Source organism: Melozone crissalis, unplaced genomic scaffold, assembly GCF_028551555.1.
Source record: "Melozone crissalis strain CALT ecotype California unplaced genomic scaffold, PUWL_Pcris_2 ptg000107l_1, whole genome shotgun sequence".
Lineage (NCBI taxonomy): Eukaryota > Metazoa > Chordata > Aves > Passeriformes > Passerellidae > Melozone > Melozone crissalis.
In genome coordinates this window covers 6,001,433-6,023,016 of record NW_026535884.1, presented here as the reverse complement: position 1 = coordinate 6,023,016, position 21,584 = coordinate 6,001,433, and the positions used below count along the sequence as shown (strand labels likewise).

The following is a 21,584-nucleotide window of genomic DNA, read 5'->3' as shown; positions in this document are numbered from 1 at the left end:
TGCCATCTCAGAGGTTTCTGGCCAGCCCAAGGCTCTGCCCTCGCTGTAAATAAAATTAAACTCCCACCCCTGCTCTCGTCCCTCCCTGCTCTCTTTGCACCAGGATTTTTTAACCCTCTTCCCCCCTGCACCTCTGGAAATTCAAATTTTCTCTCTGTAATCACCTTTGTACAATTCCAAAGCTCTTTCTTGTGCTCTCTGCCTTTTTTCCCCTCTCCTTTCTCTGGTCTCTTGAAGCACTCTTAATAAAAATCTGGATAAAAACTCCTTCCCTCCTTCTTCTCAGCTTGGTTTCTTGCTGGATTAACCAAAATCTGCATTTTTAACCCCTTTTCCTTCTCCAGGCTGAGCTGTGGGGCACTGAATGGCACACAAAAATCTGGGTTTTTTTAAAAAATAGTCAAAATCTGTTTTCAGAGCATTTTATTATTTAAAACATAATTTTAAAAACCAAAGTGTGTAGGTTTCAAGAGAGTAAAATGCTCCTGTGCAAACATCCCCATCAAAAATAAAGTTTATTCTGTTTTATGTACAGATAAATTAACAAAAATTAACAAATATTAACAAAAATTAACAAAAATTAACATTATCTCTGTAATCTGCAACAAAACCACAGCATTCCACAGGAATCAGAGGGTTTTTCTGGGACCTGAACCATTCCAAGTCCTGCATTTTTTTCTCTTTATTTCCCTCTGGAACAGTCAGAGTTGGTGGGAATTACCCAGGAAATCCAAAAGCAGCAGGAATTCCAGAGGGAAGGAGGGGTTTGGGAATTCCAGGTGGGATCAGAGTCCAGGTGAGTTCCAAGCACTGCCAATGCTCAGGGAGCTCCCAACTGTGGACCCAGAACATCCCTGGCACTTTTCCCCCAGAACTGGGAATTCCAAGCGCTGCCAATGCTCAGAGCGCTCCCAGGTGTGGATCCAGGATGTCCCTGTCACGTTTCCCCCAGAATTTGGGAATTGCAGCCCCCAGCTCCTCGCAGCTGTCCCAGCTCCAGCTCCTGCCCCAGCGCTGCGGCCCGGGCTCCCTCCCGGCCGCTCCCCGGCTCCTGCCGCGGTTCCCGGGCGCTCCCCGGGGCCAGGCTGGGGCTGGAGCCCCCGGGGCCCCTCCTGGGCCGGAGCCTCTGCAGGCAGAAGAGCAGGGACAGGACCAGCGTGTCCAGGAGCAGCTCCAGCATCTCCACCACCGAGAGCACCGAGGAGCCGAACCACAGGCTCCACTGGCTGCCCATGCTGGACAGCAGCAGGTTCTCCTGGAAAACCCAAAATGATCAGGTACGGGACAGCTCTGGGCGTTTATTTTTATTTTTCTATGTTTTTCCTATTCCTCAGACCCATATTTGAAACATATGGGGTCAGTGGATCATTTTTCCAATAAATGAAAAACCAAAACCAATCCCAAATCCCCAAGCAGCAGATTCTCCTGGAAAAAAAACCCTGATTTTTTATTTATCTGAGCTCTGGGAACAGGAACTCTGCTGTGGGCCTCGTGCACAGCCTGGGAGTTGAGCTAATTCATAATTAGTATAATATAATAAATAAGTATATATATTTATATATAATATAAAATAAAAACAAAATTTCATTAATTAATCATTAATATCAAATAAACATATATATTTATATATAATTAAAATAAATCTTTAATTTCTATTAATAATTAATATTATCATAGACATAAGTACACATATTCCTATATAAAAATTTAAATTCTATTAATAATTAATATCATATAAACAAATACATATATTTATATGTCATGTTAAAATAAAGCTTAAATTAGTTTCTATTAATAATTAATATTATCATATAACTAAACAGCTATGTTTTATATACTATAAAAATAAAGGTAAATAATTAAATCTTAGGAATTAATTCCTGCTCGAACTCTCAGGAATTCCATGGAAAGGGAATAAAAAGGAGCTGTCACCTACTGAGAGCAGCGGGGCCTCGTGCACAGCCTGGGAGCTGAGCTGGCGGTAGAAGATGGTGACCTTGGCAATGTCCCTCCTGCAGGGACAGCACAGCTGGCACGCCGGGCACCCCCAGGGGGCACCGCGACACCCCCAGGTGGGACTGGGGCACTCCCAGTGGGCACCAAGACATTCCCAGTTTGGACTAGGACACTCCCAGTGGGACTGGGGCACTCCCAGTGGGCACCAAGACATTCCCAGTGGGACTGGGGGAACATTCCCAGCTGGCACTGGGCACATTCCCAGTTGGTTCCAGGGCATTCCCAGCTGAGATTGGGGCACATTTTTTTGAAACTTATTGGAGAATTACTGGGAATTTATTGGGGGTTTATTGGGGATTTATTGGGAATTTTTTGAGGGTTTCTTGGGATTTTTTGGGGATGATCCTGCAGGTTTTCCTGTTGGCCTCCCTCCCCATCCCAGACCCCATGGATTGGGATGATCCCAGGATTTCCTGCTGCCCTCCCCACCCACCCCAGACCCCATTGGTTGGGCTGATCCCATTAGGACAGGGATGACACCATTGGGATTGGGAATATCCCAGGATTTCCTGCTGCCCTCCTCGCCCATCCCAGACCCCATTGGGATGGGGATGACCCCATGGATTGGGATGAGCCCAGGATTTACCTGCTGCTGCTGGAGTTGTAGCCGTTCTGGTGCCGCAGAGCCTGGCGCACCCAGTCCTGCCATGGGAATGTTGGCATTGGAATGGTGGTGTTGGAATATTATCAATGGGATATTTATTATTGCAATGCCGGCATTGGAATATTGTTAATAGGATATTGTTAATAGGAGATTGGCATTGGAATGTTGTTAATGAGACATTGTTAATGGAATGTTTCCATTGGAATATTCTAAATGGAATATTTGTTATTGGAATGTTCATTATTGGACCATTGGCATTGGAACGTCTGTCACAAGGAGATTCGTTATTGGAATATTTGATATTGGAATATTGGTAATTGCAATGTTCAATTTTGGGAGATTTCTATTGGAATATTCGTGATTGGAATTTTTGATATTGGAATATTTGTTATTGGAATATTTGTTATTGGAATTTTTGCAGTACCTGGGATTTTGCCGAGGGCCACTTGGCTGTGCCAGCTGAGACCTTGTACAGGGATTCCCTGGGGAGAAAAACCAGGAATTCTGGAAAACCTGGAATTCTGAGCACCAGGAGCTGCCCAGGGAGAATTCCCAGAAATCCAGAAAACTCCCAGGGCAGCTCTTCAGAACCTTTGGGAAAAGCTTCCCAATTCAGCTCACAAAATAAACCTTGAATAATTAAATATAATAAATATAAATAATAGAGATAAATACATCTATATTAAATTAAATATTGATTAAATAGAATAAATCTAAATAATTAAATTTAAATGAGAAAAATATAGAAACATTGAATAAATTTAATTTTAATTTAAATTAAATTTTAAAAGTTGGGAGCATTAAAATGAATTTGAGTTGAGATTTCTGGAGCTCACCTGCAGGGTTTGGGGCAGTGCTGGAAACAATCCAGGCGGTGATTCCGGAGCCGGGAGTAGAGCTGGTAAAAGCAGTGCCCTGGAAAATGGGATGGGAGGAACAGGGTTGGGAATTCCCAGGAATTCCCACTCCCATTGGAATTATCTCAAAGAAAAATAATCAGAAAAAAATCCTAAAATCCTAAAATCCCCATATTTTGGGTTGGAAGGAAACTTAAATATAATTCCTACCGCATGGATCCAGAATCCTTTAACCCCAGGGAATTCTTGCATTCCAGGGATTCCCCAGGGATTCAGAAATTTCCAGGGATTTTTTTCACAAGTATTCAGGAAATCCCAGTGATTATTTCCCAGGATCCAGTGAATTCTATTATTATTATTATTATTATTATTATTATTATTATTATTTCATTCCCAGGCTCCCTTACCCCAGGCAGGCTGGCGGCTGTAGTCGCAGTAGCGAGCCCCGGCGGGCAGCGGGTAATAGAAATATCCACAGCCACAGCGCTGCACCATGGCCCGCTGGAAACACGAGTGCAGGCACGCCTGGAAACAGGGAAAAACACTGGGATAAACAACAACAAAAAAATCCACATTTCTAGCATGGAACTGGTAGGAAAGAAGGGAAAAAAAATTGGATAAATCAGAAAAAATTTGGAATCTGTAGGATGGAGTTCTTAGGAGAAAAGGGGAAAAAATTTGAACAAATAAAAATAAATTCTGATTATCTAGGATGAATCTCTTAAAGAAAAGGGCAAAACAAAAATGGATAAATCAAAAATATTCTGAATCTGTAGGATGGAACTCCTAGAGAAAAGGGTAAAAAAATTGGATAAATAAAAATAAATTCCAAATCTGTAGGATGGAGCTTTTAGGAGAAAAGGGAAAAAAAAAATTGGAGTTGCTGTTGTAGAGCAGTTTCAGGCTGGCTAAGCCAGGTGTAGCTAAGGCAGGCTCAGTACCTGCAGGGTGTAGGAGTTGTTGTAGAGCCTGGCTAAGCCGGGTTTAGCTCAGCCAGGCTCAGTACCTGCAGGGTGTAGGAGTTGTTGTAGAGCCTGGCTAAGCCGGGTTTAGCTCAGCCAGGCTCAGTACCTGCAGGGTGTAGGAGTTGTTGTAGAGCCTGGCTAAGCCGGGTTTAGCTCAGCCAGGCTCAGTACCTGCAGGGTGTAGGAGTTGTTGTAGAGCCTGGCTAAGCCGGGTTTAGCTCAGCCAGGCTCAGTACCTGCAGGGTGTAGGAGTTGTTGTAGAGCCTGGCTAAGCCGGGTTTAGCTCAGCCAGGCTCAGTACCTGCAGGGTGTAGGAGTTGTTGTACAGCAGCTCCACGGCCACGTCGGCCCCGTCCGTGGTGCACCTGCCGTAGTTGCCCCCCAGGCGATTCACCTGGTCCTGTGGGGACACAAGGGATGATTAACAAGCAAGATTCATTAATTAGTGCCCTGAGTGATTGATTAGCAGGGTTATTTAGAGCCAGCCATCACCCTGCAGGAAGGGCAGGGAGTTAATGAGCAGCAGAGCTGGACGTTGGTAATTAATATCAGGGAAAAAGTGTAAATTAATATAATGAATATAATTCATATACAACGTATTATATACACTAATGTTTTTTATTTTATATATTTTGTATAGTATCATTAAGTGGGAATGAAATCAGGCTCCAAAATTTTGAGAGCCAAAAGAACATTTGGGGTCTTTTTATTTGAGGCTGAGACGAGAGAGGAGAGGAAGGAGAGGACCCCAAGCCAGGTGTCCCCATGCCCCCAAGGAGCCATGCCCACCTGGCAGATGCCAAAAGGGATGCTTTGGAATGGCACCTGGCGGATGCCGATGGAGGGATGGTCTGGGATGGTCTGGGAAGGTTTGGGATGGTTTGGGATGGTTCCACCCCGTGCCCACCTGGCGGATGCCGATGGTGGTGGCGATGCCCGGGCGGATGTGGAAGCCCTCGTGCTCCAGGAACGGGGTCTGGTTGTGGCTGTGGATCATCACCTTCACCCCGGCCACCGTGGACAGCAGCGGGAGGTGCTCCTTCTGCTCGGCCCGCAGGATCAGGGACAGCCCTGGGGACACACGGGGGACAGGGGAACAGCTGGAGTGCCCAGCACTGGGCAAATCCCTCCTGTCTGGGTTTGGGTCCCAGATTTGGATTCTGGGATCCCTCAGTTTGGATCCCAGAAAAGCCATTTTTAATCCTCAGAGCCCAGGTGACAATGGCAGCTATTCCGAGCTTCCATATAAAATAATAAATAATAATAACCCTATAAATAAAACCCAGCAAACCCAGATTTGGATTCTGGGAGCCCTCAAAAGCCATTTTTATTCCTCAGAGCCCTGGTGATAGTGGCACCTATTGCAAACCCTCAATAATCCCATAATAAATAATAAAACCCCTCTAAATAAACCCCAATATTCTGCAATATACACTGTAAGAACATCCTGCTCCAAACAAAAAATAAATTCTGCTTTTTTAAGCCCAGATGCTGCTGGGGCTTAAAATAATAATATTGTGGTGGCACAATAATTTTTGTCACACAAGAGAGGCTAGAATTTGCCACTAAATCCTGCACTGAGGACAAATTTAATGAATTATCTTACTTTTAGCTCTTTTTCCCCATTTTGCAGATCACTCACCATAAGGAATTCCTGGTTTTGTGGCTGCCCAGAAGGGATCTGTCCCCTTGCTGTTAAAAGTGTAGCAGCTCCCAAAAACTGGGTGGTGGAAGTGAACGTGATCACTGGAAAATCAGAGATTTGATGGGGTTTAATTAATTGATTTATTACCTTAATTCAAAGCTGGGTGTGTTGGGAAAATGAGATCACTGGAAAGTCAAGAGACATTTGACGGGGTTTTAATGGAAAATCAAGAGAAATTTAATGGGGTTTTAATTACAAGTGTGAGACCACCTTAATTCCAAGCTGGATGTGTTTGGGACAGGGTGCATTCCCTGGAAACCCCAATTTCACAGAATCACAGAATCCCCAGGTTGGAAGAGCCCTTCAAGACCACCGACCCAACACCTAAACTCAACCCTGGCACCCAGTGCCACATCCAGGCTTTGTTAAACACACCCAGGGATGGGGACTGCAGCACCTCCCCGGGCAGCCATTCCAGAACTTTGTCCCCTCTCCACAAAACCCTCTTTCCGAATCTCCAGCCTGAATTCCCTCGGTGCCAGCTGAGGCCGTTTGTCCCCCTGCACTCACCTGGGCCTGCAGGGCTCCCCATCGTACTGGCAGGAGTAGACCAGGTCCTGGAAGTGCTGCTGGTGCTGGGGCAGCCCCGGGGGCAGCTGGGCCATCACGTTCATGTAGTGGAAGCGGAACCACTCGAGCAGCGCGTCCATGCCCGACGGGTGAGAGGTGTAGAAGCAATTCCCACCTGTGGAGTTGCACTGGGACACGGGGAAAGGGGATAGGGTCTGTTATTAGCATGGCGATTGTTAGTATTTTGTGATAATAATTATATTATGTTATGTTATATATATTATTATATCATAAGGGAACTGTTATTATACCCATAATAGTAATAGCTTATTACCATCATCTATTACTATTATGGGAGCTACTATTAAATTATAACTATTATATTATAATCACTATTATATTACATATTTATATTAATATATAATATATTAAATGTATTCTTATATAATTTTAATATATAATGATATTAAATATCTATCAATATCTATAAATATATGTATATAATAGTATATAATATATATTATTTTAATATAAGATTTATATATATATATATACATATATATATATATATATATATATATATAATTATTGTATTATATTGGAACTATTATTATTCCCATAATAGTAACAGGTAACAGGGTATTACCATAATCTATTATTATTGTTGGAATTATTATTACTTTTTATTTCATTTTATTTTATTTTATTACATTATTATATATTTGTACTCTATATATTATTATTATATTATATGGGAACTATTATTATTTCCATAATAGTAATAGATCATTTTTGTGTAAATCCCATCCAGGTATTTTGGGGCGAATCCCCATCCAAATCCCCAGGTATTTTGGGGTGAATCCCCAGTTCCTTTGGGGTCAATCCCCATCCCAATCCCCAGTTTCTCTGGGGTGCACCCCACCCTGAGGCGCCCCGCTCCCCCTCTGTGCCACTCACCAGCCGGAATCCCACTCTGGAATGTTTTTCGCCCACCCTGGGGTCCCACATCCTGACCAGGGAGAAGTTGTGGCTGAGCCTGAAGCCGGCGCTGCTGAGGTTGGCCCAGGCCTGGACCCGGATGGCCCCGTCCTTGTCCCTGTCCCTGTTCCTGTCCCTCAGCTGGGACAGCCTGGCCGAGGCCTTGGGGCCGTACAGGAAGGTCAGCGACTCCTCGGCCATGCGCTCCAGCTGCTCCAGCTGCTCGCTGACCAGCTCAAACCTACAGGGAGTGGGGAAAAAATCCACATTTTGGGAAAATTCCAGATTTCTGATCTCACAAGCTCCATGGAAAGGTTATTTCTTGGGATCTGTGGGAGAATATCCAGAAATTCTGCTGCTCAGCACACCTAAATCTAATGACTTTATTTAGTATTTAATTCATTAATAATCTTTATTAATAATATTAATTTAATATTTAAATTATTAGTAATATTTATTAATAATAACAATGTTATATGTCCCTCCTGGGGGAGGAATCCCTGACCCTTCCCAAACCTTTGGGACCATCCAGGTGTGCTGGGATGGCAGACGGGGATGGCTGTGGGATGCATCCAGGGGGTTCTTGACTCTTCCCAAACCTTTAGGGACACATCCCAAACCCTTCCAAACCTTCAGGACACATCCCTGCCCATTCCCAAGCCTTGAGGGACGCCTCCCTGCCCATTGCCAAGGCTCAGCTCACCTGGAGGGATCCAGGTTGCAGATGGTGACGGCCGGGAACATTTTGGGCTCGGAGTCCATGGACATGGTGAGCACCACGGGGTAGGCCCAGAACTGGCTGAACATGAGGGCGAACTGCCAGTAGAGCATGCCCAGGCTGGCCAGCAGCAGCAGCGTCCAGAACGCCGTCTTCATGCGGTTCCTGCCCGAGCACACCAGGCGGATGGTGCCGTGGATCGTGGTGTTCTTGCAGAAGAACTCAAACATCTCCTTGAAGGAGCCGTAGAACTCGATCAGCCCCTCCTCAGCTGCTTCTCCTCCTCCTTCTCCTTCTGGAAGCTCTGGTTCCATCATCTAAGTGGCTTTCTGGGCATGGAAAACAAGGGGAAATCGTATTAATGTGAGGGAAAGACTCTTCCAAAAAGGCTTTTTCAAACAGGCTTTGTCCAAAGGGGCGTTTTCCAAAGAGGGTTTTTCCAAAGAAACCTTTTCCAAACAGGTTTCTCCCAAATGGGCTTTTCCAAAGAGGCCTTTTCCAAATAGTTTTTTTTCCAAAGTTTCCTCTTCCAAAGAAACCTTTTCCAAGCAGGACCCAAACGAGTTTGTAATTAAGAAAACCTGACAATAAAATTGCAGAGAATCTGAATCCAGGGAGATCCTCCAGGATCTGGATCCTGGAAGGAGAAAAGAACCCAAATTCTGCTGCTGCTACTGAGGGATTCTGAGGAGCTTTCCCACATTTCCAGAGGATTTCCTTGCCAAGGTGGATTTGGGAAGTTTGAGGCCAAAAAAGGTGAGGAATTTCCTTCTTTCCAAGAACTCCAAGGAGCAGGGTTTGATCCTGAATTATCAAGTCATTGTGGGTCCACACAGATTTGTAATTCATGATGAGAGGAATAATTCTAGTGGAATATTCTGGTTTAATCATTATTATTTATTATGTTATTTTATATATGATTTATTATTTATTTATATACTTTTTAATATATTATTTATTATATTGATTATTTATTATATTATTATTTCTTATTTATTCTTGTTTTATGGGCCTAAAACAAGACTGGCTCAAAACCACTATGGCTTCATCTTTATGGCAAAGAATTAGGGAAAAATTCAACTTTCAGCTGGTTGAATTAGAAAATTAGAAGCTGGTTTTAATTTTTGCTGTAGGATCTCATTCTGCAGAGTAAAAAGGATGAATTTCTCTCTGAACTCTGCTCCAAGATGAAATGCAGGAGGTACAGGCAGGTATTTTGGGATGGAAATGAAGAAAAACCTCAGTTGGAAGCACAGAAGGGATGGGCTAAATTAGGGTGTGGAGAAAGAATTTAATTCAAAAATTGTAGAAACCACTGGAAATAAAATAAAAATGCCCTCAGGGTGTTTCTTCAAGACCACCAAAATATTAATTAAATAATATTATATTATTGATATTAATTAACATTATTAGCAATGATTTTGCCACATAAATAGGAACTTAGGTATTTGTATTTTACAGCAGTGAAAAGAAACAGAAAAGAAATTGAAAACCACTCACAAGAGCGGCATAAATACAACTAAAAACCCAGATATTTTTATTATTATTTCTCTCAGTAATTAAAACATCTCCTGTGCTATTCCAGGGAAAATTCCAGCGTTTCTGAGCATGGAAAAGTGGCTCTGGTGGCAGTTTGGGACAGCAGAGTGACACTGGGACATTTCCGTGTCCTGAAGATGACAAGGTGAGAATTTCCAACATGACAGCAGCCCGTGAATCACCCTGCTCATTATGTCATTCAAAGGAGTTTACTGAGTCCAAACTTTGGGACAACCTTTGCTCCAAATAAAATAAATAAAATTAAAATTAAAAGAAATCAATAAAAATACAGGGATAGAGGTTGAAATTGAGGAGAGGAGAAGCAGCTAAAGGATTGTTGGGAGAGGTTCTGTGATGGAATGAATGAAATTAATTTGATTTAATTCAATGAAATTAAAGCTTTGAGTCTTTAGCCATGAGGAAATGTGGAATATAAAAAAAAAATAATGACCTAAAATGAATGCTAAAAGAATCTAGTCCTTGCTCATGAGGTAATGCGGGAAAAGGGCAATAATTACCCAAAATGAATGCTAGAAGAATCTAGTCCTTGCTCATCAGGAAATGTGAAATAAAAGGAATAATTACCCAAAATGAGTGCTAAAACAATCTAGTCCTTGCTCATGAGGAAATGTGGGAAAAGGGCAATGATTACCCAAAATGAATTCTTAAAGAATTTATCAAACAGATTTTTTAAATCTAATTTTGACTATAAAAACCCCCAGACAAAGCCTGGTTTTCAGAGTTAATTCAGATAATTTTCAGGTGTTCTGAGTGGGATTTTAAGTTTATGGTGAATTCATCCTGTTTAAATCTGCTTTGCTAAAATGATTCATTCTAAAAATTTAATAAAGCAAAATAATTCAGAACCAATCTGGAAAAATAGAACAACCCCCAAGATTTAGAGCTACAAATATAAAAATACACATTAAAAAAATGAAATTATAACCGAATTCCAGCCCCTTCCCCACGGTACCTTGGCAGAAACTCTGATCTGTGAGCGTTTAGAGAAGCCACTAAACCCAGCCCTGGGCTTAACCCTGAGCAGAAGTCAGGTCCTGGCCCAAAGCTGTGGGATTTGGGAGGCCCTGGAGCTGTCCAGCCTTTATGGAGGGAAGGGATGACATCAAAAGGGGCAGGACTGGAGGAAGAGATGATGGAAATTATTCAAAGCATGATCCAGGGAATAATAGGAAGTGAATAAACTGGACAGACGGGTTAACGTGGAGCTTACACTGGAGTTAAGCTGGGTTTAAGGGCTGCTGGCGTGTTCACCTGGATTTTTTTTTCCCCCCTCATGATCAGAGTCATCGTTTTTAGGGAAATAACCGTGGGTTCCAGAATGTTCTTCCTGCTCTGGATTTTCCATCTTTGTCCTTCCCACTCTGGATTTTCCCATCTTTGCTCTTCCCGCTCTGGATTTTCCCATTTATGGAGGATCTTCCTGCCTTCTTTCCCTGTTTTCCAGAGCCTGGCAGGATCCCAGGGAATTGGAGCCCTCAAGCCTTGAGGAATTGCATTCCTTGGTGGAATCAATGTGGATTTCCTCCTGCTTCTTCAAGAATATCCCCATCCCAATCCCAATCCAACCCCAATCCCATCCCAATTCCAATCCAATCCCATTCCATCCCAATCCCAACCCCAATCCCACCCCCATCCAGGATTCAGGTGCTGAGACGGAACCAGAACCAAACCAACCCCGTTTAAATCAGGTTTTGGGTTAAAGAGTGGCAAAAATGAGGGAGAAATGGATTTGGGGCACCAAGGAGAACTTCCATGATTATTTCTGATTCTTTCCCATGTGGAAAACAGCTCTGCAGGAAGTTTTTTAATGTGAAAATGGGAATATTTGAGATTCAGATGAAGTTTAGAACCTCATTTATTTTTGATCCTTTCCCATGTGGAAAACAGCTCTGCAGGAATATTTTTAATGTGAAAATGGGAATATTTGGGGTCCAGATAAACTTAGACCCTGCCTTTCCAAATTGGATTTTCTCTCCCACTGGAAGGCATGAAATATCAGTGTTTGAAAAAAACCCCTGAAATTTCTTGTGAAATTTGATTCAGAAAAAAGGGAGAAAGGTGAAAATACTGATTTTGATTTATTTCAATCCTACTTACACTTGATTTATGCTGGATTTTGTTCCAGATAATTACCCAGTGCAGGGCCAAGGACAGAGTTTGCACAGTTCATACATAAAAACTTCCAAGAAAAATGGTAAAATTCCTGCATTTTCTTTACCTCTGCAGCTTTTATCAATGAAATTGGATGTGATTCCATGAAAATCAACAAATTAAAAACAAAGAATTAAAATGAAAAGGAACCTTCTGGCCACGTCCACAATTGCTGCTCCTCAGGACACACAGAACATTTTCTCCTTTCCTCCCTCTCAACCCTAATCAACATTTCCTTACTCAGAATTTTTAATTACAGCCCTGCAACCCCCCAGGACTTTCTCAGGGCTCTTATCTCCACAATCTCTGCATTTTGAAATTTTTAAAAAAATCACATTTTTAAGCAGTGAAGGAGTTTTTTCCCCCCACATTTCTCCCAGTTCAGGATCCACAAAAATGCCCCAACAAAACCAGGAAATTTTCTCAGTGATGCTGATCTAGATTTTTTCCTTATTTTCCAAGAAAAAAAAATCGTGGAGGGAATTTTGCAGGGATTTTTTCTGAGGTGCTGCCATTGTGAGGCAGCAGGACAACAATGTTTTGCTCTGGTGACTGCTCCTTGTGCAATAATTGCATTGTCAGGGATTGATTGTTGCATTTTCCATTGCACAACCCGGGGTGAGGAGAGACACGAACGTGACAGAACAAGGTTCCCAAAGCTGGGAGGTTTTTAATGAGATTTTAGCTAATTAACTCTTCACCTGGCTCTGCTAAAACTCGTCATTCAATTTGATTTCTTTTTAAATTAAAAATTTAAATTATTTTAAAATTTTAAAATTACAATTTTTAATTAAAATTTCTGAAATAATGTGGGTTTTTAAATTTTTTTTTAATTTAAACAAGGTGCCAGGTATATTTTGTGAAATTTCCTTTTAATATTAAAGAGGGGTAGAACAGACTAATAACAGCTGGTTAATAGGATTTGAATCTCTTAAATAATTGTAAAATTTAAGCGGAATAAACCACATGTCTCATCTTCATTCTTTCCACTCTGCATTGCCAGGGGAAATGTTGGTGTGCAGAGCTCCAGGAGAGCAGGAGAACACCCAGAACATGCAGAGCTCAGCTCAAAAATCAATCCAAGGATTCCCAGAGGAAATTTAGGTGTGCAGAGCTCCAGGAGAGGAGGAAAATCTCCAGAACATGCAGAGCTCAGCTCAAAAAGCAATTCAGAGGATTGCCAGAGGAAATTTGGGGGTGCAGAGCTCCAGGAGAACACCCAGAGCACCCCGAGCTCAGCACGAACAGCAGTTCAGGGATTGTCAGAGGAAATTTGGGGGTGCAGAGCTCCAGGAGAACACCCAGAGCACCCCGAGCTCAGCACGAACAGCAGTTCAGGGATTGTCAGAGGAAATTTGGGGGTGCAGAGCTCCAGGAGAACACCCAGAGCACCCCGAGCTCAGCACGAACAGCAGTTCAGGGATTGTCAGAGGAAATTTGGGGGTGCAGAGCTCCAGGAGAACACCCAGAGCACCCCGAGCTCAGCACGAACAGCAGTTCAGGGATTGTCAGAGGAAATGTTGGGGGTGCAGAGCTCCAGGAGAACACCCAGAGCACCCCGAGCTCAGCACGAACAGCAGTTCAGGGATTGTCAGAGGAAATGTTGGGGGTGCAGAGCTCCAGGAGAACACCCAGAGCACCCCGAGCTCAGCACGAACAGCAGTTCAGGGATTGTCAGAGGAAATTTGGGGGTGCAGAGCTCCAGGAGAACACCCAGAGCACCCCGAGCTCAGCACGAACAGCAGTTCAGGGATTGTCAGAGGAAATGTTGGGGGTGCAGAGCTCCAGGAGAACACCCAGAGCACCCCGAGCTCAGCACGAACAGCAGTTCAGGGATTGTCAGAGGAAATGTTGGTGTGCAGAGCTCCAGAAGAGGAGCAGAACACCCAGAGCACCCCGAGCCCAGCATCCCTGCCGGGGCAGGAGCAGAGGGAGCGGGGTGGGTGCAAGCACCCCTGGAGCCCCGCAGGGCAGGCTCTGCCTCCCGAGCCAGCAGGAATTGCGCGGCCAGAGGGGCGGGACAGCGGGGAGGGAAAGGGAGCAGCACTGGGAGCGCTGGGAGCTGCCCACAGGGGTTTGGCTGGACTGGCTGGTCCAGTGGCCAGCTCTGCACACCAGCCTTCCCTCTGGCAGTGCCTGCAATGCTTTTTGTGCTAAGCTCTGCATTTTCTGCATGTTCTCCTTCTCTCCTGGAGCTCTGCACCCCTAAATTTCCTTTAGGAATCCCTGAACTGGTGTTTGTGCTGAACTCCTCCTGTTTCTGGACGTTCTCCTCCTCTCCTGGAGCTCTGCACCCCTAAATTTCCTTCAGGAAACCCTCAATTGCTGTTTGTGCTGAATTCCTGCATTTCCTGGATGTTTTCTTCCTCTCCTGGAGCTTTACACCCTTGAATTTCCTCTGAGAATTCCCTGAGAATTGCTTTTCATGATTAATTCTTCTGGTTTCTGGATGTTTTCCTTCTCTCTCAGAATGTCAGTGGAGCTCTGCACACCAACATTTCCTCTGGGGATACCTGAATTGCTATTTGTACTCTGGGAATCCCTGAATTGCTTTTTGTGCTGAATTCCTGCATTTTCTGGATGTTTTCCTCCTCTCCTGGAACTCTGCACCCCTAAATTCCCTCTGGAAATCCCTCAATTTCTTTTTTTCCTCTGGCAATCCCTGAATTACTTTTCTTTTTTTGCCTCTGGAACCTCTGAATTGATGTTTTTTTCCCTCTAAATTGTTTTTTGTGAGCAGCTTTGGGCCCTGGCTGGGGGATTTCTCTGCAATCCCTCCCAGTGATCTGACCCTGCACGATTGGGATGTCCCAATGCTGCTAAACCTGCTCCAGGCTGGTTCAACACCCCTTAACCCCTGCTGGGCTCGTTTTTAATCCAAATTTTCCAAAATAAAACTCCCTGGCACATGAGCAATGGGCACATGACTAATCTGTTAATCAGCAGCCGTGGAAATATTCCTTAATTACCCCTCCTTAATGAGCAAGCTCCACGTCAGCCGTGCCCTGGGTGCAGAGGGTTAAATCCAGCCCGGAAATTCAAATTAAAATGAAAATTAAAATCCTGCTGGGGTGAGCCAACATTCATTCGTACTCACTCACCTGTCTGAGGAGGGAACCTGCAGCTGCTCCTGGCATCCTCTGGAATAATTCCGGGTTTCTTTGGGATTGCCTTCCTCTTCTGGGTCCTTTCCTCAGGGATCTGTCACCCCCTGGAACCCCAAATCTGAGATCCTGCCTGGGGATGGGTTTTGCTCTGATTTCCAGTCAGACCCAGCAGGATCTGAGGGAATTCTGAGGGTTGGGGAACACCAGAACCTCCCTGCTGGGAGGGCACCAGAGCTGCAGCCATCCTGGAGCTGCACACAGCATCGCTCCCTCCTGGAAAAGGCCAAAAATCCCAAAAGAACCCTGGAAAAGGGGGTGGAAATCACTCCCAGCTCCTGGAGCAGACCCAAAATCGATTCCCAGTCCAGGAATTCTGGTTGGGAGCTGGAGCAGGTGAGGAACCCCAAAAAATTCTTGGAAAAGAGGTGGAAATCACTCCCAGGTCCTGGAACAGCCCCAAAATGGATTCTCAGGGCAGGAATTCCAGCTGGAAGCTGAAGTAGGTGAGGAATCCCAAAAAACTCCTGGAAAAAGAGAGGGAAATCCCTCCAAGCTCCTGGAGCAGATGAGGAATCCCAAAAAATTCCTGGAAAAAGAGAGGGAAAATCCCTCCCAGCTCCAAAATGGATTCCCAGGGCAGGAATTCCAGCTGGAACTGGAGCAGGTGGCAGCTCCCAGCTGCCAAAAATCAAAAAAATTCCTGGAAAAGAGCTGGAAATCCCTCCCGGCACCTGGAGCAGATGAGGAATCCCAAAATGTTCCTGGCTTGAGGTGGAAGTTGCAGCTGGAGCTGGAGCAGGCGGCAGCAGCAGGAAGAGGAGCAGTGGCAGCAGGGAGGAGGGGATGGAGCAGGAGCGCTCATTAACAAACCCTAATTAAAGCTGGCATTGCTCAATGCCTGTGGCAGCTCCTGCCCTGTGCAGGGTTTGCTTTGGGATCAGTCCAGCTGCGATTCCCTGGCTTCCACCTTGGAGGGTTTCCCCGCAGCGGAGGAGCATGGAATTGCAAAGAAAGCTTTAAAAAAATTATTTTTAAAAATTATTATTAAAAATTATTGAAAAATTATTTTTAAAAAGCCTTTATTAAAAAAAACCTTTATTTTTAAAGAAAATTTATTTTAAGAAAACCTTTATTTTTTAAAAAACTATATTTAAAAAAAATCTTTATTTTTATAAGACTTCATTTTAAAGAAAGTTTATTTTTAAAAAACTTTTAAAAATATTTTTTAAAAGCAGAAAAAAAACTTTAAAAAAAGGGAGGGAGGGAAGGAGAAGGAAAATCGGAGGGAGATGGGAAAAGGAGAACACCAGAGAGATTTGAAAAGCTTTTAAAAACTTTATCTTTATTAACATTATTTTCATACATCAAATACCAGGTTTTGTTGTATCCTTTAAAAACCCTTAACATTTGCTATCAAAATCTGCTTTTAATTTATTTTTAGTGCCCCAAACAACCCCTTAAAGCCTTAAAAATCCCGTCTATTTCCTATAAACTGTTTTTATTTACTAAACATAAACTACTAAACTTCTTTTTATTAAGAAATAAAAAATTAATTTACATAAAATCCCCCACTTTCTACATTAAAAATCCCATTTAATTCCCATAAACAAAATTATATAAAAAAAATAACTTTTCTACACCCCTGGTGCTTCACCTGCCAGGCAGGCCTGATGACATGGGGTTAATCGTTAATTAAAATGTTCATTAAATTGTTAATTGCTGTTTGTGCAGAGCTCTGGTGATGCCACCTGCCCTGGCATGGCTTTGTCGCCTCCCCTTATTGCTCCACCCTTGTTAAAAATGAGATTTTTTGGGGGGATATTCCTCGTTAAAAAAGAGATTTTTAAAAGGATATATATCTAAACATACTTTTTAATATACTTCTACATATATATATTATTTCAATATACCTCATATATATATGTAAATACATATTTTACACACATATATATATATATATGATTTACATATATCACATATATATATGCAAAAATATATAAAAATTTACTTTAAGCTGAAGCTATGCTTTTTGACAAATTGCGCTGGATATCGCCCCTTTTATCCTTTATTCAACATTTTTATATAAAATCTTTTAAACTCTGAGCCCTATTTGTCTCAGTTGGCGTGTCCGGATCACCCTCCCCGCTGGGGCACGATATTTTCCCGCTTTCTGTCGCGACAGGGCTCGCGGGTCCCCTCATGGTTCCCCTCATGGTTCCCTCAGGACTCCCCTCATGATTCCCCTCACGATTTCCCTCCCGGTTTCCCTTCACGATTTCCCTCACGGCTCCCCTCACGACTCCCCACACGCCTCCCGCCCTGCGCGCGCGGTCCCGGAAGCGGAAGCTGCGCGGGCCCCGGAAGCGCCGCCGGCTCCTTCCCGGCAGCGCCGCCATCTTGGCTTGGGCCGTGAGGGAGCCGCGGCCGCCGCTGCCCGCCCCGCCCGCTCCGCCGCCATCGCGGCCCGGCCGCCGCTCCCCGCCTGCCTCCCTCCCTCGGCCGCGGGCAGGAGGGGCCGCCCGGGGCCTGGCGGCCGCGGAGAGGTGAGCGGGACGGGGAGAGACGGGCGGGCTGCCTTCCTGTCTCACTGTCTCTCTGCGTTCTCCTTCTCCCTCCGTTTTCCCCTGTCCTTCCCTCCCTCCCTTTTTCACCCTTCTCTTCTCTTTCAGTCCCTCCTTTCCACGGCTGCCGTCCTGTCTCACCCTTCTCTGCCGTTCTCCTCCTCTCTCTTGTTTCTCCTTCCTTCCTCCTTTTTCCCTCTCCTGTTTCTCCCTCTCTTTCCCTTCCTCCTTTTCCACCTTTCCCCTCTCTCAGTCCTTCCTTTCCTCTTTCTCTTCTTCCCTCCCTCTCTGGTTCCTCTTTCCCCTCTCTCATTTTCATTCCCTCCCTTCCTTTTCCCTTTCCCCTTTTCCTTTCAGTCCCTCCCTCTTTACCTCTCCCTTTCCCTCTCTTTCTTCCCCTTCTTTCTTCTTTTCTCCTTTTCTCTTCTCCCTTTTAGTCCCTCCCTTCCTCTTTCCCTTTTTCCCTCTCTCTCTCCATTTTCTCTTTTCCTCCTCTCCCTTTTATTCCCGCGTTTTCTCGCCTTTGTCTCTCCTTTTTACGCTCTTCCCCCCCCCCCTTTTTCTCCCCTCTTTTTCCGTGCTTCTTACTCCTTAAAAATTCAAATAATGGAATTTAAATCCAAATCATTGAGTTTATCTCTCAAAACAACCCCGAAAGTGGGTTTTATAAAGACCTGGAGAAAGCTTCTATGAAGCTCTGTGCTTACTAAAGTTACACTAGTTAATTGTTGTTAATTAGATTATATTATTACGATTTCCATTATTTTTGCTCTGTAAAAATTGAAATAATTGAGTTTATATCTTAAATACAACCTATAAAATAAAATTCTTTGGGATTTTATTATTAAGGTTTTCTGCGATTCTTGCTCCTTAAAAACTGAAATAATTCAATTTATATCTCACAGCCCATAAAGTGGATTTTTTTAAGGAGCTGGGGAAGGGTTCTACTAAGCTCCGTGCTTATTGAGGTTGCATTAATGAATTTTGATGAATGGATGTAATTGTAATTAACGTGTGTGTTAATCAGATGAGCAGCAGCAGCAATAAGAGGGCCCCCACCACAGCCACGCAGAGGCTGAAGCAGGATTACCTGAGGATCAAAAAGGATCCAGTGCCTTACATCTGTGCTGAGCCCCTGCCCTCCAACATCCTGGAATGGTGGGCATGGGATGGGGAATGGGAATTGGAATGGGGAATGAGAATGGGAGTGGGAAATGGGAACTGGAGAACGGGAACTGGGCTGGGAGTTGGGAACTGGGCTGGGAGTTGGGACGGATCGTCCCTCGCCCCCGGGAGCTGGGGTGAGCTGTCCCTCGCCCCTGAGCAGCAGAAGCTTTCCCAGGCTCTCAGCTCCTTCTCCCTCTCTCTGGAGTCTGGCGCAGAGGGAAGCTTTGCCTGAGGCTGCTCCTGATTTTTTGGGCTGTTTGTGGGTTTTCCCAGTGTTCCATTCCCCTCTTTTCCAGGCACTACGTGGTGCGAGGGCCTGAGCTGACCCCGTATGAAGGTAAATCCCTGCCTGGAGGGTTTCCATGGAAAAACAGCAATGCCAGGGGGTGGGAAAAGGCAAAGTAACCCCACTAAAAACAGCTCCAGAAACTGGGAAGGAGGTGAAGGAATAGGAATGCTGCTGTCAATCATTCTTCTCTTATCAAGAAGAGAAGAATGATTATAAATTATAATATAAGAAGAATATTATAAATTATAATTCTATATATATTTATTAAATGCAATTTATTTCACCCATTGTTTTTGATAGTTTAGAAGTAATTAAGCAGGGAAATTAATGATGGGAATTATTAATTAAACACAATTTATTTCACCCATTTTGGTGGTTTAGAAGAAAGAATAAAGCAGGGGAATTGAGGATGGGAGTTATTTATGAAATATAACTCATTTAACCCATTTTTTGCTGTTTTGCAGGTGGATATTACCACGGAAAATTAATATTCCCTCGAGAATTCCCTTTCAAACCCCCCAGTATTTATATGATCACCCCCAATGGAAGGTTCAAGTGCAACACAAGGTAAGGGCTCCTTCCCAGACTGCAGCCATTCCCATCTCAAATCCAGGACCCCTTCCCAAAATTCCAGCCATTCCCATCCCAAATCCAGGACCCCTTTCCCAGCATCCCAGCCATTCCCATCCCAAATCCAGGACTCCTTCCCAGTATTCCTGCCATTCCCATCTCAAACGGGAAAAAATCTGGGGAAAAAAACCCAGTATCCCATCCATTCCCATCCCAAATCCAGGACCCCACCCCAGCCATTCCTTCCCAGCCCAATTCCCGGTTCCTGGCTGTCTGTCCCTGGCCAGGCTCTGTCTGTCCATCACGGATTTCCACCCGGACACCTGGAACCCGGCCTGGTCCGTGTCCACCATCCTGACGGGGCTGCTCAGCTTCATGGTGGAGAAGGGGCCCACCCTGGGCAGCATCGAGACCTCCGAGTTCACCGTGAGTCCCTTGGGGAGAGTTCCACCAAATTTGGGGTTTCTGGGGGGTAAAGCCTGGCTGGGTTTTGGTTCCTTTTTCCTGTCTCTCCCACAGGTCCACGGGATGAAAAATGAACAAAATTTATGCCCCACAAACCTCAATTTTAGTCAGTAGTCCTCACAAATGTGATGTTTTAAATGTTAAAACCCACTTGGTGTGAGCTTTGCACCATTCTGGTGGGCAATCAGGGGTGGAATTGAAATAATTGGATTGAATTTTCATGGAATTGCTGATAAATTTGGTTTTTCTCCCCAGAAAAGGCAGCTGGCTGCGCAGAGCTTAGCATTTAATTTAAAAGATAAAGTCTTCTGTGAGCTCTTCCCTGAAGTGGTGGAGGTAAGGAAATCTTCATTTATTATTCATTTTTCAGCTCGACCTCCTTCACTGCCCCTTCCCAAATTCCACTTTCCCATGCAGGAAATAACCAACACCACCCAAATCACCCCAAATTCCATTGAATTTTCTGTTCCCCCATGCAGGAAATCAACCAAAAGCCCCCAAATCCCCACAGGTTGCACTTTGCCGCTGACTTTGCTCTCCCCTTTCAGGAGATGAAGCAGAAGCAGAAGGCCCAGGACGAGCTGAGCTCCCGGCCGCCGTCGCTGCCGCTGCCCGACGTGGTGCCGGACGGGGACGCGCACCTGGGGCACAACGGGCACCCCCTGCTGCAGGGGCAGCGCGCGGCCCTGGCGCCCGGGCACGCCGGGGGGCTGCAGCAGCCCCCCAGGAACCACGGACTCTTGGGGGGAGCCCTGGCGAACTTGTTTGTCATCGTGGGCTTCGCCGCCTTCGCCTACACAGTCAAGTACGTGCTGAGGAGCATAGCCCAGGAGTGAGAGCCCCGCAGAGACCAAATTTTACTGGGTTTGGGGTGACCGGGGCTCTTCGGGGGGGACGTTTGGGGTTTGGCCCTGCCTGGGTCATGGTGGGCTCGGGGAACGTTTTGGTTTGTAGAGTTCTGCTCCGTCTGTGGTTTCAACAGTGAAGATCTTCAGCCAAGTTTTACTCTGAGTTTTCACTTCAGGATGAATGGGACTCTTGGAACGGGACTCTTGGAATGGGACTCTTTGGGTGGAAAATTTGGGGTTTTTGCCCTTCCTTGGGTCATGGTGGGGCTTGGTGAGACACGTTGATTTGTAGAGTTCTCCTCCATCTGTGGTTTGAACATTGAAGATCTTCAACAAATTTGACTCTGTTGACTTTTCAATTCAGGGTGAGTGGGACTCTTTGGAATGGGGCTCTTGGGGTGGAAAATTTGGGGGTTTTTGCCCTTCCTGGGTTGTGTTGGGGTTTTGGGTTCAGAAGTCAAAGCATTGTTGGGGAGCCCCTTTGATTTGTAGAGTTCTCCTCCATCTGTGCTT

At 44.6% G+C, this 21,584-nt stretch overlaps 2 protein-coding genes across 3 annotated transcripts; one reads left to right on the top strand and one right to left on the bottom strand.

Moving 5' to 3' along the window:
• Nucleotides 1-586: 586 nt before the first annotated feature.
• Nucleotides 587-18,642, bottom strand: SCNN1D (sodium channel epithelial 1 subunit delta). Its single transcript, XM_054291871.1, is given in 15 exon segments — nt 587-599; nt 1,056-1,255; nt 1,937-2,012; nt 2,603-2,658; nt 3,045-3,102; nt 3,457-3,535; nt 3,885-4,002; nt 4,744-4,842; nt 5,350-5,513; nt 6,085-6,188; nt 6,658-6,845; nt 7,615-7,876; nt 8,339-8,620; nt 18,199-18,319; nt 18,636-18,642. Coding segments are annotated over 15 exon segments (1,827 nt in total).
• UBE2J2 (ubiquitin conjugating enzyme E2 J2) lies at nt 17,636-21,059 on the top strand. Of its 2 annotated transcripts, XM_054291899.1 has the most exons (7): nt 17,636-17,714; nt 18,760-18,890; nt 19,196-19,236; nt 19,653-19,755; nt 20,046-20,184; nt 20,479-20,559; nt 20,772-21,059. In XM_054291899.1, exons 2-7 carry the CDS (start codon nt 18,760-18,762, stop codon nt 21,057-21,059), a joined length of 783 nt encoding a protein of 260 aa, XP_054147874.1. In that variant the 5' UTR covers nt 17,636-17,714. The 2 variants fall into 2 exon arrangements, with proteins under 2 accessions (XP_054147874.1, XP_054147873.1); XM_054291898.1 differs by lacking the exon at nt 17,636-17,714 and having other exon boundaries at nt 18,535-18,890.
• Nucleotides 21,060-21,584: the final 525 nt, after the last annotated feature.

Coding starts and splice junctions, on each gene's coding strand:
- UBE2J2 (XM_054291898.1), top strand. CDS start 18,724: ATGGATGTAATTGTAATTAACGTGTGTGTTAATCAGATGAGCAGCAGC. Junction 19,237..19,652: donor TGAGCTGACCCCGTATGAAG/GTAAATCCCTGC, acceptor GCTGTTTTGCAG/GTGGATATTACCACGGAAAA. Junction 19,756..20,045: donor AGGTTCAAGTGCAACACAAG/GTAAGGGCTCCT, acceptor GTCCCTGGCCAG/GCTCTGTCTGTCCATCACGG.